This window comes from Telmatherina bonti (assembly GCF_933228915.1).
Source record: "Telmatherina bonti genome assembly, chromosome: 4".
Lineage (NCBI taxonomy): Eukaryota > Metazoa > Chordata > Actinopteri > Atheriniformes > Telmatherinidae > Telmatherina > Telmatherina bonti.
Window position 1 is genome coordinate 24384696 of NC_136622.1, and position 17308 is coordinate 24402003.

At 37.3% G+C, this 17308-nt stretch overlaps 1 protein-coding gene across 1 annotated transcript in view; it reads left to right on the forward strand.

Annotated features, from left to right (window-relative positions):
• The window catches only part of cacna2d3a (calcium channel, voltage-dependent, alpha 2/delta subunit 3a), a gene marked incomplete at its 5' end in the record, with an annotated part of 116015 nt that overhangs the window by 53501 nt on the left and 45206 nt on the right, over positions 1–17308 (forward strand). The window contains 6 exons of the mRNA XM_079239162.1: positions 3429–3560; positions 4361–4572; positions 5728–5802; positions 9450–9539; positions 9941–10054; positions 14831–14909. Of these exons, the coding sequence (XP_079095288.1) occupies positions 3429–3560; positions 4361–4572; positions 5728–5802; positions 9450–9539; positions 9941–10054; positions 14831–14909 (702 nt within the window). The remainder of the gene's footprint in view (positions 1–3428; positions 3561–4360; positions 4573–5727; positions 5803–9449; positions 9540–9940; positions 10055–14830; positions 14910–17308) is intronic.

Here is a 17308-nt window from a genome sequence, read left to right on the forward strand (position 1 = left end):
AACAGATCACATTCAATACTTTTAGATTGAAAGTTTGGAAATGACATAAAATGAGAAAATGAACTGCTTTTGGAGACAAAGTCAACAATCTGATGAAATCAGGGTAATTTAACACACACACCCCCCCCCCCCCCCCCCCTAACCTCTTAGTGGCATTGGAAACCAACAGTTTCCTTCCTATAACTATTAGCAAACATTTAGAGTTTCAACAAAACTCTCCTAATAAGACAAAACATTTACTCAGGTTAAATTTACAGAGAACTGCTCAGACACAGACCATATCATCAAAATTCTTTTATGTCTGTGCTTCCTGTTGTTCATTTTCTCTCACTTTATTTTTCCCAAGTTAGAACTAACTTATAGATGGTGCTTATCACAACTCCACGGCACCATTGACAAAATAAAAAAAAAAAAAAAAAAAAAAAAAAAAAAAAAAATATATATATATATATATATATATATATATATATATATATATATATATATATATATATATATATATATATATATATATATCAGTTTCTTAGAGCTCAGTCAAATGAAATGGCAGTGTACTGGATGAAGACATTGTCCCACCATACTTGAGGCAAAGTTGTCCCACCAAGTTAAAGAATGATTGATTTTAGTTGAAAACTGTCTTATGTGCCCCTGGAATTTTTTTCTATCCAGCATTGTACTCCATTATCAGCCTGACATCTCTGTTCCCCAGTATAGTTGGTTAGTAGCTGCAGATTTATGTTCAAACATCTACAATGTGAAATTAACAAGGTCGGTACAACTGCTAACTTGTAAAGGTCTGCTCTTGCTGTGTAAACAAAACTGAGGCGTGAATACTTGTTCTTATTATAGAGACTGAAAAACACAGAGAATTACTTAAATATATCAGTTAAATTAACAAACAAAGCTAAGAAACAGTCAAGTAGACCAGTTTAAACCCTTTAAATGCTGTTTTCTGAAACCCTCGTGAAGACAGGAGATAATACAGCGACTCAACGATGCACGTATTCTAAACTGAAGAGGTGGATATTTTTTTATGGATTGTTTTTTGTTTGGGCTTAGAAGTCCTTTTGGCTTTTACATGGCTCTTTCTTTCTTCCTGGTGTATTACAGTGCAAATTTTGTTTTGAGTGAAAAAAAAGGAGGCCGCTTTCATCTCATACTAGCCAGTCACTGTCACCTGAATCCTCTCCCTTAGCTGCCAAAGAGCTGGCCGCAGCCCGTGCGCTTCATAAATTGTTTGCTGTCAACAATGATGAATTTGACTTTAAGTCTATGATAGCAAAAACCTTCATGTCCCTGGAGATTAATCACAGGAGGAATGCGCTACATCAAGCACCCATCTTTCAACCCACCATTACAGCCAAGACACAGCCCACACCATCATTTTTTTCATGACTGAGCATGACAACAACATGAACCTCGGATGCAGCAAAACAAAACGTTCACAGCAAGTCGATACACTGTAAATATTGCACACTTGTACACACACACACACACACACACACACACACACACACACACACACACACACACACACACACACATACAGAGTTTTCTCTTAGTGGTTGCTTATTCAGTTCTCTTCACTGAAGGTAACTTAACTAGAATACCGTGAATCACGTGAAAAACAAATGTTCACATTTCTCTGATCGCTCAGAATAATGCAGCGAGGCCCCAGCTCAGTTCTAATTGTCAATCATACTTTTAAATGTGAGATTCTGCATGTGTGTGAATGTTTAGGGGGATGGCACCTATCTATCTGTGCTCAGACTGAAGTAAGGAGCGTGTTAGCAGACATAAATGTAAATGATATCTTCTGGGGAATTTCGGGCCCCATCCCGGCTTCCTCATTATGATAAGTTCAGATTGTAATTGACACTCAAACTGCACCAGAAGTGACTGTATTGTTGTGTAAATGGAGTCTGGATTATATCCAGCCTCCTCTCTACTCCATTCCATGGAGGTGGATGGGTGTTTACTATCAAGAGAGGCTTTAGTGTGCTTGCTTCCAGAAGCATAATTCAATCATGGTTTATTGGCATGACCGTTGACAGCAGAACAATGTAGCCAGTGCATGCGATGATGGGAATCTGTTATCTACTTTTCTTTCTCTCTGTCCATTAGTCACTTGTCTGTGTTTCCATCTCTCAGACATTTTCCATGCATTTCTCGGGGTTTTTTCCTGGCTGTCTTTTTCTTTCCATCTAAAGTGTATTGTGTGTCTGTCTCACTGTATAATTTCGTGTCTGTCTGTTCATCCTTTTCTGGTTCTGTCCTCCCTGCCCCACTTCTGAGCCAAATAGTAAGTAGCTGTAATGAGCTTGGCTGTCTGGTGCTAACCAGGACCGTTATGACTCTCTCAGCCTAGAAATTGAAAAGAAGCTTTCATAATTGGATATGCTGAACCATAGTCTTCATCACATCAGTTTGGATGGAGTTATAAGTAAAACCTATTCCATTTTCATGTACATATTGTTTAAATGCACGTGGCTGGATTAGAACATGGACATTGTATAATAGACATATAATACACATTAATACACACACACAGCCGTGTTGACAACTGTTTTGGAAAACAATATGCACCATTCCACATAATAGTCTATAGCATATGTAGGAAGGGAAACCTTATTTTATCCTTTTCATTTAATCAAAAATATATTTTTTTAGCATTGTTTTAATAAAGCCCGGCATTGAAACTTGGAGAAGTGGAAAGACATGACGTATTTCCTACTTTTAATTATCTGAATTGCCTAAAAAGTTGCATTAATTCCCACGTTTTTCTCTTTCTTTTAACAGACAATAAAACAGGTCATCCAAACATGTTTAACCCCTTGTCTGTACAGTAGCCAGCAGTGGTGTAGAAAGAAAGATAGTGGCAACAGAATAGTTCAAACACCACATCCTCCTAATGCAACAGTAGACTATACACAGATAGATATAGATAGATAAGATAGATATGTTTCAGCTCTTGTAGCTTTAGCTCTGAAGTTGATGCAAAGTAATCAATAATTCTTCTAAAGACAACATTTATGTATTTATGTACATTGATATATAATCTGATATAAAACAGATGTCACAAAGAGTAATAATTCGGGAATTACTCCGTTTTCTGGAGCAACTGAGCGTCGTCTCAGAAGAATAGTTTGTCTCTGCGGTTTCTGTTCTCTTGTTTCTCTAATGGTTTTTCTCCTCTCATCTTTTCTCTTCGTGCATGTGCTCTCTGTATCCTTCTGTAATGAATATGTCCCCATACGGATCTGTAGACTTCCAGTGTGTGATTTGATACGGCTGAATGAGCGGGCAGCAGAACACACCCGCTCCAAGCTTCTGGACTGTTAAAAACAATGTTAATTTTGTTTTTTACCCCTCCTTCCCATGTCAGTTTGTCCCTCCCTGTCTCTCATTTTTGTCTTTTTTTTTCTTAGATTCTGCAATTGTCAACGGAGTTTACTGGTCTGAGGCCCTGAACAAAGTGTTTGTGGACAACTTTGAGAGAGACCCCTCACTCATATGGCAGTACTTCGGCAGTGCTAAAGGCTTTTTCAGGCAGTATCCAGGTAAACATGTGCTTGTTGGGTAGATGTGCGGTGCTTAGTGTATTTGTAATTAAGTCACTGTGGTGTGTGTGTATGGGGAGCTACAGTGATTGACAGACCATGACTTGGGGAGAGCAGAGTGAGAGAGGAGAACAGGAACAGGAGAGAAAGGATAGAGAGAGAAAGAGAGAGAGACAGCCAAAGTGGTCTGTAGAGATTAGAGTGAATGAAGAGGATGGAGATAAACATTTGGAACAAGTGAAGTGGAATGAATAGAAATGAAAGAAGCATAATTAAGAAAATTGTATCGAGCCAGTGAATATGTAACTCTACACAACAGCGAATATGAGAAAATCAGTGGAAAGGTCTGTCTTTATTCTTATCTTTTGAACATCTGAACCTGAAAGTAATTGTTCTTTAATTATGCTTATTAGTATCCTCTCTTCTTTTGCTTCTGACATACATAATGGAGCAATTCAGTGCTATTAAAGAGCTTCCTCCACTGTTAGTTTTTTGACCTGGATGCCTCTGAAGTAATTGCAGCATGAATACTAAAAGAGGTTACACATATTCAACTCATATTCAGTGTTTCTTTGTGATGGTTGCAGAGGAAATCTCATGTATTCTACCTGGATATTGACTCAAAAACACGTAAAATGGATAAAATAAATAAAATGATGATTCATGGGGTTTGGATATTTCAAAATCGGATGAGTTGAAGTCGTTTTAAAAGGAAGTAGTAAATCTACAAGAATATTCTGTGATGAAAGAGGCGGGGCCAAAAGTTTTTAAGTTGTTTCCAATGTCTTATGCTCTTGAAGGAATCAAATGGAAACCAGACGAACACGGAGTCATAGCTTTCGACTGTCGTAACCGGAAGTGGTACATCCAGGCTGCCACTTCTCCAAAAGACGTGGTGATTCTGGTGGATGTCAGTGGCAGCATGAAAGGCCTAAGACTGACCATCGCCAGACAGACTGTTTCCTCCATTTTGGACACTCTTGGAGATGACGACTTTTTCAATATCATTGCTGTAAGTCTACACCGTTTTAAGAAAGCTGACAAAAACAAATACCATATAAAAAGATAAAAAAAAACCAAACTTTTTTTTTGCTCAGATAAGCATTTACACACACGCAAACACACACACACACACACACAGGCACGCAAAAATAAGAGAGACTCATTTCTATCCTCTTCTTTTCACATGAGAAGAAATGCTGGAACAAATCAGCTTTCTCTCCTGTCACGCTCACAACCAATTAACAGTCAGTTGAATTAAGATTTGAAATGCAAAAGAGACAGTTTTGGTTTTATCCTCCCTCAGGCATCTAAACTATTGTTATCATTTTCATGCGGATGCAGCTCTCTAAGTGTGTACTGTATGTGCATGTGCTTTGTAGGGTTTGTATGCAATGCAGAAATGAATGAAATTGTACTTTAATATCATCTTAGTCTACATAACAATATAGAAAAGAGAGAATGGTGTTTCCATTTTAGTTAATAACCAACAATGCAACACCAAAACACAGCTATTCACTTTTAGACTCTTTTTATCCTAAAAACAAAGTTCATGATCAATTTATTAATGAAATTATTTATCGGTATTCTTTTGAAAAAAAACTGAGATAAAGCAGGTTTGACAATCAGAAACATTAAAAGAGTGTCATGTTGACACATCTGTTCATTTTCTCTCCAGCTATTTATTACTATGTCATTTGAACTCTTGCACACATCCCATCATTGGAGGAAAAACTCTTCTGTCAAAGGTTTCTTTACTGAACAAATGATGTGCACACTTGAGAGAAAATAGCCTCATGCAGTGGGAGTTTGTTTTGTGCTGCAGTTTATACACACACACTGAGACTTCACACATTCACACAGTCACAGATTAGGGCACAGTTACTGGCTTTGAAGAACACACTGCTATTGTCTTTCTTGGACTTTGAAGTCTAATTCATACTCATGCATTAAATTGTGAGAATTATCGCCGAATGGCAGGCGGCGAATGCACGATCTGCTGTGCAATGAGCGCCTACGTTGGCTTTTTTTTCAATCAAGATGAGAAAAGTTTATGATGTCCTCACAGTGTGAATTTTTTTTAAACATAAACTAATATTTTATTTAGAGCCTATTTAAAGTATTTGCATCGAGTCATTGGAGAATAAATTCTTTTGTTTTCCTCCAGTACAATGAGGAATTACATTATGTGGAGCCATGCCTGAATGGAACCTTGGTTCAAGCAGACGTCACCAACAAAGATGTAAGTCTTCCTTACTTTGTCTTTTATTGTTTTCTTGTGTAGTGGTTCGCTTGAAATGATTTCAGCCTCAAGGAGGCACACACCCGCGTTGTCTTTGTGCGGGTCCGTAATCAGGATAAATGCAGATGGTTGTGTTAGGAAGGACATCAGCTGTTAAACTGATACCAAGTCAATATGCAAATCAGTTCAATATCTTTGAGATGGATGATTCACAGTGGTGACCACCGACAGAGGCAGCAAAAACTAATCTTGGATTAGTTTTTGGTGCCAGGTGTAACCCTGGAAAAGAATCATGTTAAATGACAGATCTCAGATAACACTCAGATTTCACATTTATTCCAAACTGAATGGTTGGGCTGCACGGTGGTGTAGTGGTTAGATCTGTGGCCTCACACCACGAAAGTTACTGGTTTGATCCTCCGCTGGGGGAGGCTCAAACGGTGGTTTTTCTGTATGGAGTTTGCATGTTTTCCACGTTTATGCAAGGGTTCTGTCTGAGTACTCCGGCTTCCTCCCACCATTCAAAGACATGCATGTTAGGTTAATTGGTTACTCTAAATTGTCCCTTGGTGTGAGTGTGAATGGTTGTTTGTCTCTCTGTGTTTGCCCTGTGATGGACTGGCGACCTGTCTGGGGTGCATCTTGTCTCTCGCGTGATGATTGCTGGGATAGACTCCAGCTTCTCATGACCCTTGGTCAGACTAAGCGGTTCTGAAAATGAATGAATAAATGTATTGGAATAAAATCAATAAAGTCCTAAATTCAAAAGAACATTTGATCTATGTTCTATTTAATATGCACTGCAAATATTTTCATAACAAAAATGTTAGGATCCTGATGCTTTCTTGTTTTTTTAGATAATACCTGTTATTTAGCTGAATCAGAAGAGAGCAACATGTTTGGCTATATTTTCATTCATGTACACTACTTTATGCATTGAGAGAAAAAAAAACAGTTTTAAATTCTTTGCAATAGCGTTGGCATCATTTCCTTCTGTCATTCTTAGTGTTTGTTGTCACAATGTGAACTATTTTCAGGTGCTTACTCAAAATCTCGTCTCTTTCAAGTGCTTTAAAATTCCATTAAAAATGGAATAGCCAACAGTAGCTCCATTAGTCCAGGCCAAGTTTTGGGACGCAGCTGTGAACTTAAATGCATGGACCACGTCTCTGCACGGTTTCTGTTGGTGTTTTTATTTTTTTTTGTTTGTTTGTTTCTGTTTACATCTTAGTAAGTGCACACTTATGCATATGGATAAGGATTGTGTCTTTAATTCCAGATAGTAGGTGCAAGTAGTTTAATTCAGCCAGCCAAGAGAAGAAGGCAGTCTGCAACAGCAGATAAGGTAATGTGTGGACTGTGGGCAGGAAGTGGCTGTCATGTTGGAGGCTCAAACTTAGTCATCTGTCTTTCTAAAATTTGTCATTTCCTAGTTGCTCTTCAACTGGGCCAGAGTTTTAATCTGACATATATCTTAGCACATCACCACAATAAGTTAATAGCAGTCCAATAAAAGTTGTCAGCCAGCTTCTGGAGAGGTGACTATTATGCTATCTGATAATCATTCATAGAGGAGTAGCTTCATATCCTTAAAAGGAAGCACTTTAAACGTTATCATTATCTTATGGTCTTTAGCTATGGGTGCATGATTAATTTTACTTTCATCACTGATTTCAGCATCATGTAATTATTTAAGCAATATAATCTAGATTAAATAAATTTCATGGTACATTTAGTTTTATGTTGCTTGATGTTGTTAATTCAGCCCACCTATTTCTGGCTGTGAGCTTTTCCTTATGCAGAACTCCCCCAGGTTGTGGCATTTCCAGTAAAAAGATGACATATACATATTTGTGCTTTAAAACAATATTTAAAAAAAAAAAAAAATCTGCTTGTAATTACATTGTTACACTCAAAATTCAATAATTAATTCAAAAGTAGTTTCTAGCTTTTTTTTTGTAGTACCCAGAAAACATTTATGTAATGAAATCCAATCTATATGATACAGAAATATGAAAATTATAGGTCTGTTTTAGGTCAGTCTGTTTTTAATTTACTTTTTGTGGTAAAAAGAGTAGATACTTGGGCTTTCCACTTTCCTCTGGGACAAGTTTATTCTGCTTTTACTGTATGTCTACACAAAACTTTCACCTTTTCTTTCATGCATGACTTGCCGTAGATGAACAAAAAGAGCTTCAGCAATCTGCGGTCTACGATATTTCAATTCATTCATTATGGTGCCCCTATAGCTAGGCCTTGTTGAGCAGACTGCTGTGATCATTCCAGAAAAGAAAAGGTGTCTGCTGCTCTGAACAGTTTGATGTCCAATGCACATTTCAGAGCCTTGTGATGCAGCACAAAAGGCTGGGCACATTCAGCTTTCCAGTCACACTGACACTCAAATTCGCACACACATTCAAAAACATTTTCAATCTGCTACTTAAGTACACTGCTGCGCCATGGATTGAACATAGCCTGCTGTGTTTAGAAAAATCACTTCGATCTTTACTCACAAGCACTCACCAGCACTCTGAGAGGCAGTAGGTAAAGTTTGCTGTGCTCCTGGGTACGGTCTTTTGTTGAAACCGATTAACCTTTTATCCACAACAATAGAAGGGTTGTGTCTTTTTGCCTCAGAGGGGTGTTGTTAGGGACACTAAGGGTGTCTTTTGTGTACGTATTCCTTTCGTATGTGTGCGTTTGTGTGGTTTTCATCAGCGAGCAAGCTGCAATGTGGCTTGATGCTGCTTAGGGTCTCCCACTGTGTTTTGAAAGACTCGTCTTCCAGTAAAAACCAGGAAACGGGCAAGATGACTGTTGCAAAACTGAAAGAAAAGAGAGAAAAGACTGAAAAGAATTGGAGGGTGATGTTGTGGTTAGTATTTAGGTCTGTTTCTGTTGCAAGACTCGGGAGATTTTTCTTCTATATTACAGTTTTGCTTGCACACACAATGTAGAATTTTGCACGAGGATCACTCACCTGCATAGAGTCTTTTTTTTCACATATGGAGCCATTGTCAATAGAAATGTTAAAATGCAACACCAGGCAGTAAATAGCTAGAAATAGATTTGAGCAGATAACGGGCTATGTGCTTGTGTGTGTATGGGTTTTTGTGTGTCTTCCTCAAGGCTTTTACAAATAATGAGATATGCACACAAGACCCTTTGAAATGCTGACAACATTAAGCTCATCATGAGTTGCCAGATAGGCAATGCCCCCTTTGTGGCATGAGCGCATGTATGCATGCGACACTTGCATGTAGCCTACATGTAAACACACACTATACTGACCGACTGTCAGTGAGAGAGGAGAAAAGAAAGCCGGTCATTAAAATATAGTTCTGTCTGTCTCTTTGTGACATTTCACTTGAACTTAATTTGGTAGATGAGTCACAAAAACTGTCTGAAGGCTGTAATGAGACCATTAAACCATTGGTTCTATCTCACACTTAACTGATGTGGAAAAATATCAGCTATCTTAGAAAAAGGAACATAAGAGATTTATATTTCTAATATTTGAACATATTTGTCAACCTTTTTTGTGAATAAAAATCCATAAAAACCTGTGATTACATCAATGTTGTACACCTATGTTCTGCTCTAATGTCATCATCATCCACATCCTCTCTCCCCAAACATCTTTTCAGCATTTCCGAGAGCACCTTGACAAGCTGTTTGCTCAAGGCATCGGTATGTTGGACATAGCTCTTACCGAGGCGTTCAATCTTCTCAGTGACGTAAGTAACATGGTCATCATCTGACACACACATACACATTCATATGCATGAGCACCTAAGCATCAGTTTTGTGCACATCATTAATTAAGGTCGTAATTAATAGCACAATTCACAGAATCATGCAAAAACAAGTAAACAAGGCACTTGATGACTCAGGTTGCTGGTCTGATATGTCCCCCATTGTGAACAGGCAATTAATCAAATACACATGCACTCAAATACACAGACGCACACATTTGTTATCCTAGTGTGTATTTACCAGAGTATATTTTTACAATGACAGCAGTAATGACATGCTTCATGGCACATCTTTGTAATTTATGTTGGTAAATATTGGTAAATTGAATGCATGGTCTTATTATTCTGTAACTTATGAAAACTTTTATGTGTCTTATCTCCAGTTCAACCAGACTGGGAGGGGCAGCGAGTGTAGCCAGGCCATTATGTTGGTGACAGATGGAGCTGTGGACACATACGATGCCATCTTTGCAAAGTATAACTGGCCAGATCGGAAGGTACAGTCTAAAACACACTTCTTATTATTATTGCAAATACTGTGTTATCGAAGGTAGTCTGGTCAGCTGATCTTAGCTTTAAACTAACATTTGTTCACAACTTTGGAAACCTATAATGATTTATTAAAATACATTATAAACACTCGAAAGAAGTGGAGTGATGCCTGTGTTTATGGCTGACTTGTCAAACTGGACTTTTGTAAATGGATGTGGATCTGGTGGATATCAAAAGTAAAAGCATTTGGTTTATTTGAAGAATATACCTGTATACAAAGGAATAAAGACATGTGGATAATTTATTTAAATAAGCCACTTATTACAAATTGTATAAAGAGAAATGATTTAACAAGGGACATCATACTGACATACTGACATGCGGATCCTTAGTTTATATTTCGTGAGATTTATTTGACTTAGTTGCTGGAAAATGGTTTTGTTAAGCTGATATTAAAGAGTCCAATAGGGAGGGGCTTCAAAAAGAAATTTCAGCATGGCCTTGTAGCTGTGGACACACTTGTCTTCCTGCTATTCTGCAAGGCCATTGTGTTACTGAAGTTACTTTGACAGGCCATGAACTGAAATGAACAAAAAAGGGTAGAAAAAGATATAAAGCCCTTTTTGAAAATTATTTATTTAGGTGAACTGTGGAAGTTAGCAGTGTTATTATAATCACATTTACTTTCTCACATTACAGCTTCTTCTAAAATGAATAGCACATGACTTTTTAAAAGCAAATTTACTCAAACTGACCATAATCTTGTCCTGAATCCAACCAAGAAATGCAATATTGCATAAACTTAAAACAAATATGAATTGAAGCAGAAGATTAACACTAGTGTTGTTTTCTATTACAAAAAATGGAAATGCAAATATAATTCATAAAGATCTTCAGTAAGAAACAAGAAAAGCCAGCCTTGTGTGGAGAACTTTTTTATATTTACTGCTTTGTTTGCTGGCTGTCTAACTTCACATAGACACGTGTTGTGAGGACAGCACAATTCTCATCTTTTCTTTGAAAAAAAGAACAACTTAAAATTAACAATACTGGCCTTGGTATTTTAAGCTTTTGTTAAAACCTGCAATTACAGCTGAGAATAGTTTTTTTTTTTTATTTTGCAAAGTGCATGTTGTGTCAGCAGCATGTTAGCAGTGAGTATATTTCCTATATACATGTACAAGCTGAAACTTGGGTTTTTAAAGGGTTTTAAAGATGGGGATGTGGCTTTCTAGCTTATATTATAACAATAAATGTATAGTCATAGTCAGTGTGTAGAAGCACCGCAGCCACTATTGATGAATAATTTAAAAGTTTGTATTTGAAATGAAAATTATGGTTACTCATTGTTCTTTTAAGACTCCATCATAACTATTGTAAAAGCATTAAAATTCCCAGGTCTGTGTAGTTTATTCATTTATTAATTTCTTTTGTTGCTAAATGATTAAAGGTTAAACATGCAGTTAAAACCTTTGTTTCTGCTTCAGTTAAGGCCTGATCTAAGCAATAAACATCCACTGAATGGAAGCCAGCCCAGAGATGCATGTTTAGAGTATTATCCTCAGTTTGTGCCAAAATGCTATTGATCTGTTAATATGGCTGCCATTCATTTACACATTATGTTTATGTCTTTTCTTCTATGGTCTGCATTAAAACTCCTCTTATCCCCACTGCGCCCCCAACAACTTTTACCTCGAGGCTGAGGGGTGAGTGGAGAGGGGACAAGGCTGCGAGATAGTTCCATTTAGAGGAAGCCCCGCTGATAATAGAAGTCTTCAGTCTCTGTCACTCTCTCCAGTCTGTCTTGATCACCCTTCCTCTCTCTCTCCACCACTGCTTTTTAATGGCTTCTTTCCAACCAGCCTTCACTATTTGCACATCATTACAGCTAGGATGAAAGAGGGCTTGAATGCAATTAAGATACTATATATTTTTATTTTATAAATAATTTATTTATTCATAAATAATGGAAAATAACATCTGATAAAGAACATCAAATGGTGATATTTCTGATATTGTTACAGTACAATCCTGTTAATAGAAGCAAAAGAGCTTTGATTGTGGCCATTTTTAGTGTATTTTTTTCCACTTGAAATATGTGTACAGCAGCAAAATTCAGAATAAATTTTATAAAGCAATCTTCCCCCCAATAAGGAGTATTATGTGATAGTAGTCACATGGTACTATAACAACTTCTTGCTTTATTTTAAAAAACGTGCTAAAACGTGCCATTGATTGGAACAATGATAGTGGTCTCCCTTGGGTGTAAGAGACCAGACTTTTCCTGTCCACAATGGCAATAAATTCCATCAATCATCTGATAGTGTGGCCCCTTAAGTCGCAAAATCCCCCCGACAGCTGATCTGGTGTCAGATTGTTTGTGTTTGACACATGGACATCCCTGAGGGGGGAAATCCAGGGTTGTGTCAGAAGTAGCCAAATTTCAGACAGAGTTCAGAGCTGGCACGGGTTAATATCAATTAAAGATGATCACCAGATCCATGTGCTGAAAAATGTCTTCAGGCAGTTCTTACCCATCTCTGGCCGATTCCTCTGCCTGTCTGCCTGCAAACAGACGCCATAAAGTTTGTTTGTTAGCATTCCTCGAGCCCAGCGGGCAGTTTACTGCATCCGCTTGTATTTTTCGACCATTTGATTTAGTCACACACATGTTTATATGCAAAAGTTATCATCATCCAAACTGAAGAAGAGTTTTACAACTGTGTGAATCAGGACTCCCACGGAAGCCATTTAAAGCTCACAAGCTGGTTCATTTAGATGTGTGCCTTGCTCTTAATTTATTTATTTATTCGTAAAATTGTTAAATAGCTGGGTAACAATCAGTTACATGATTTACAGCTCATGTGGACACTGATTAAAATTGCTGCAGACATTTGCACTGACTCCACATAACCTTAAATACAAGGAATCAGACAGAGGCAAGGTGAAACTAGACCACCTATTAGTTTGAGAGGTGATCTGGAAAAAGTCACATTTGTGTCCCCTCAGTATATTGTTGTGTGTAAAACTCTATACATGCCAGTGTGTGTATTCACTTTGTACACTGGCAATACTTTAAAGAGCTGACCAGAACTGGTGTTTGTGACCAGTCGATCTTTGAGAATCACAAACTGGGAATCATTAGGTCCAGTAACCATGTTATCTGTGTTTGCTTTTGCTTTGTTAAAAGCAATACCCATAAAAAAGATATTTCTGTTAACAGACTTTTGGATCAGCAAATACACAAAAGCATACATATCATTTATGCGCCTGCTTCTCTGTAATATTTCCTAAAAATACCTAATTAAGGTGCAAAGAGGATGTTGTCAAGTTAAAAAAAAAAAAAAGAAAGAAAAAAGTCAATATGGAAAAAGAAACATCATAAAAAGTTAGCTGGTTCCTTTTTATGTTAAAACTGATTAGAGCTGTGCCTGTAATCACTTTACAAGTGTTGGGTCACCAGCGTTTAGTAACGGTGGAATAAAAACAGACTTTGAGATAAGACATTTCATTAGAAGCTCAAGATACAGTAGATTAAAGAGATGTTTTTGTGACTGAAATAAAGTGAGCCGCTATCTTGAGAAATTGTAGCTCAGGGTTATCAGGATCCTCTGATTTCTTAATGTCAAAAAGCTTGAAAGCTTTGTGTGCCACTCTGTCAGTGATTAAAATGAAAGGACTTGCGAGAGAAAGGGTTGCTTCAAGGTTGTTAATCTGCAAAGGAATATTTAGTGGTGTTTGCATTTGCTCATTCCTTGTTTTAGATCCGTAATAGATCAATTAGACATCATTTATTTGTTTAGTTCTGCATCACATCAGATACCTTTGCATAAAAAAGCATGATGTCTGAGCTTTGATGCAGAATGTTAAATAGTCAGCATTTGTTGACATGTATGAGTTTGTAGAGGTGTGGATAGCTGTATGCAAGAATATTGGCAAATGTTGATGTATGTGGATTTTTTTTCCCTTCCCAGTCAAAGTTTGTACATTCATGTGTGTTAAAGGTTGCATGCTAAAGAAAAACTGTGACATAAAGAAACCTGAAGTCATATGGAACTGAAGTTAGATTGTGAAGTCTTCAGACCCCTCTGTTGAGTGCAGTCCAACGTCAGACAAATAAATTAGACGTGCACATACTTACATTCACTGTGTGTGCAATCATGTGGGTACATATACACACACACAAACACAGACACATGCTGTCAGGGTGAAGGTAGACAGTGAAAAATGCAGGCACGGGAGCTCAAACAGCTGTGCCCCCAGAGGCTTGCATCTGCTTCAATCTGGCAACAATGTTCTTCTTACCCATACACACAGACTTGGGCACAGACAAAAAAGCAAATGCACACCTGCCAACTACACCTGCTACTAGGGCCAACCGAGAACTGCCAGATGAAATTAGGTTTGGCAGCACAGAGTTTAGAAGATGGTCTGGACTGAGCTCATAAATCTTCCTTTTTAAACGTACACATTTGCTTCATTGTTTATCATCATTCTGCACTGTAATCGCAGATTCTTGAGAAACTTATTTTCAGACCAACATCTGTTCATCTGTTACTTTACACTGTTTTATTTAACAAAAGCAAAAAACAGAATCGTAAATTTTTAAACAATTTCTGGGGGCCTTTTAAAGCGTTGATTCAAAATGTCTTGCTAATCAAATGCAGATAGTCATAACTTTACTTGGCCTTGACAGCAATATGTCCTCTATATTAAGTTATCCAGTACTTTATCAAATTTGGCTACATGATTGACGGATATTTTGTGTTGTCTTTCCACAGGTCCGCATTTTCCCTTACCTGATTGGTCGAGAATCAGCCTTCGCAGAAAACCTGAAATGGATGGCGTGTGCTAACAAAGGTGGGATCTTATAACTTTTTACTTAAAAATGTGATCGTATTGGTCTTAATCAGGTGGAAATAAGCACACTTTTGACTCTAGGATCTGTTTCACACAACTGTTTGTATGTATGAATGCAACATGAATAAGTTGATCAATACTCATGTGGCTGCAGGCTGACATAATCACATTCCTTCATTTTTCTCTAAGCCCAACATCCCAAAACAGCAACATACTAGTTTTTACAAGTTGTGTGTATGGTCATGCTTGTCTCAGTACATGGAGCACTTCCTTCATGTTCTATATTTAGCTGAGAGGTGAGTGACAGAGACAGTCTGGCTCCATTTCCTCAGGCTGCAGTAGATAAGAATGGCAAGCCACAGGTCACATAAAGGGAGTGCGTGTCTGTGTTTGTGTCCACAAAAGACAATGGCATCTACCGTGTTTCATGGAAGCGGATATCAGAGAGCCCATTCAGTCAGTTTGAGGGTGTTATTGGTAATGATGAGGCCAGTGCATTTCAGTGTGTCTGTGTGTGTGTTTGCATCATGCATTGTAAGTGTGTGTATACCAGCTGATAATGCAGGCTAGTGACAGTTACATACTGTCCTGTTTGCAGTGAAGTACTGCTCTCTCTTTGCTCTTATTTTTACCATCTCTTTTCTACAAAAAACAGAAATGTTGTCTGTTTTCCTTCTCTCTTTTACTTTAGTTTTGCAAGAAACCCAAGTAGCTCAGGATGCCTTCACTCTCACCAGGACTTCAGTCAAAGTCTTTCCCTGTGGAGATTACAAGTAGAAAGAATACTGTTAAATAAACCACTGTCAGTGTTGCATCACATGTACTATTTAGTGTCATTAAGTTTCACTGTATTTATATCAATTTAGAGTCTAACTTGACCTGTTTTAACATTTATGAGCAGTAATACTACCCTAAAAAACAGTCTGTTAACCTAAAAATTTTATGGCTTTTCTAAAACAAAAGTCAAACTACTCAAAAATGAAAATATTTTAAATTTTCATTTAGGTGCTACAATTGTTTGCACACTGAAACAATTTGGGTCAAATTTAACCCATGTGTATTTGGATGGATTTTAAATCTACGACTGTTCTCCAGCTCGAAGGAAACAGCTGTTTTAAGGAATCAACTCTTCTTTTGCATTTGTTCTGAATTTTTTTCACAGTATCAAACAGCAATTAGCATTTTTGGTCCAGGAGTTTCATATTATATCAATATTTGGTGCAACTGTAAATTTGGTTGATAGGTTTTACTTAACGGACAGAATGTGTTTAAGTTGGCATGGAAAACCAGATGCTTTCCTAGTCATATTTGGAGACCCAGAAATTACGACTTGCTATCTATCTATGTATCTATGTATCTATCTATCTATCTATCTATCTATCTATCTATCTATCTATCTATCTAGCCTATATATATATATATATATATATATATATATATATATATATATATATATATATATATATATATATATATATATATATGAATAATATATAATTTCTTGAAAATACAAAAAAACCCTCTTTATTTTCTGTTTAAATGTCCCCCTCATATGACATTCTTCAATCTTTGTTGCACAAGTGTTGAACGTCCAGTTAAGTCAAATTGGTGTGTCGGTTGTGAAGTTCTTTTTGAACAATGCACTGAAAAATAGAGGGGAAATGCATCAGGAGTATTTAAGTTTCTCTATATAGTTTGTAGCACTTCTGAACATCATGACACTATCTTTTCATGTCATCCATTATTTTCACATATCAAGGCACCTTGTTGTGTATTTTTTTTTTTTCGTGTATGTTTAAGGCCAGGCCGTCCCACTATGACCCTAGACCAAGGTCCTCTAAAGATATATTGATGCCCTCACCCTTGCTAGACCATTCTGTGGCTGACCTACATGTACAACAGGTGCTCCATGTCACTGAGCAGGGTACATTCATTTTTCTTTACCCAGCTCATCTGACTGGCCCCAGTGGCTCAGCCCGAAGGACACCCACAGCTATTGTAGAGGAAGCAGTCAGCCTTAGCTCACTTCTGTGATAAACGAGGCAGCAAGATGGCGACGGCTTGCTTTGTGTGTGATGTGAGTCTTTATGCGTGCGTTGTCATTGTTCTGTCTGGTGGAATAATTGCCATATCCATATTTCTCTGAGGATGAAAAGCATAAATCTGTCAAAGTTCACTTCCAGGTCAAGTTCAAACTGCTTTCTTGTTACTGCAATATAGTTAGAGCTTCAAGGTTTTAGCTTATTTATGTTTTTTAGTTTTTCTTTTGGCCACAATTTTTAAATAAGGTGATCATTGTTGGAGTCTTTTTTTAGAATAATAATATGTGGTATCTCTCAGAGATTTTTGTCTTGTGTCTAGACTCTCCCTTTCCTTGATGGAGAAAATGTTTTGCCAGG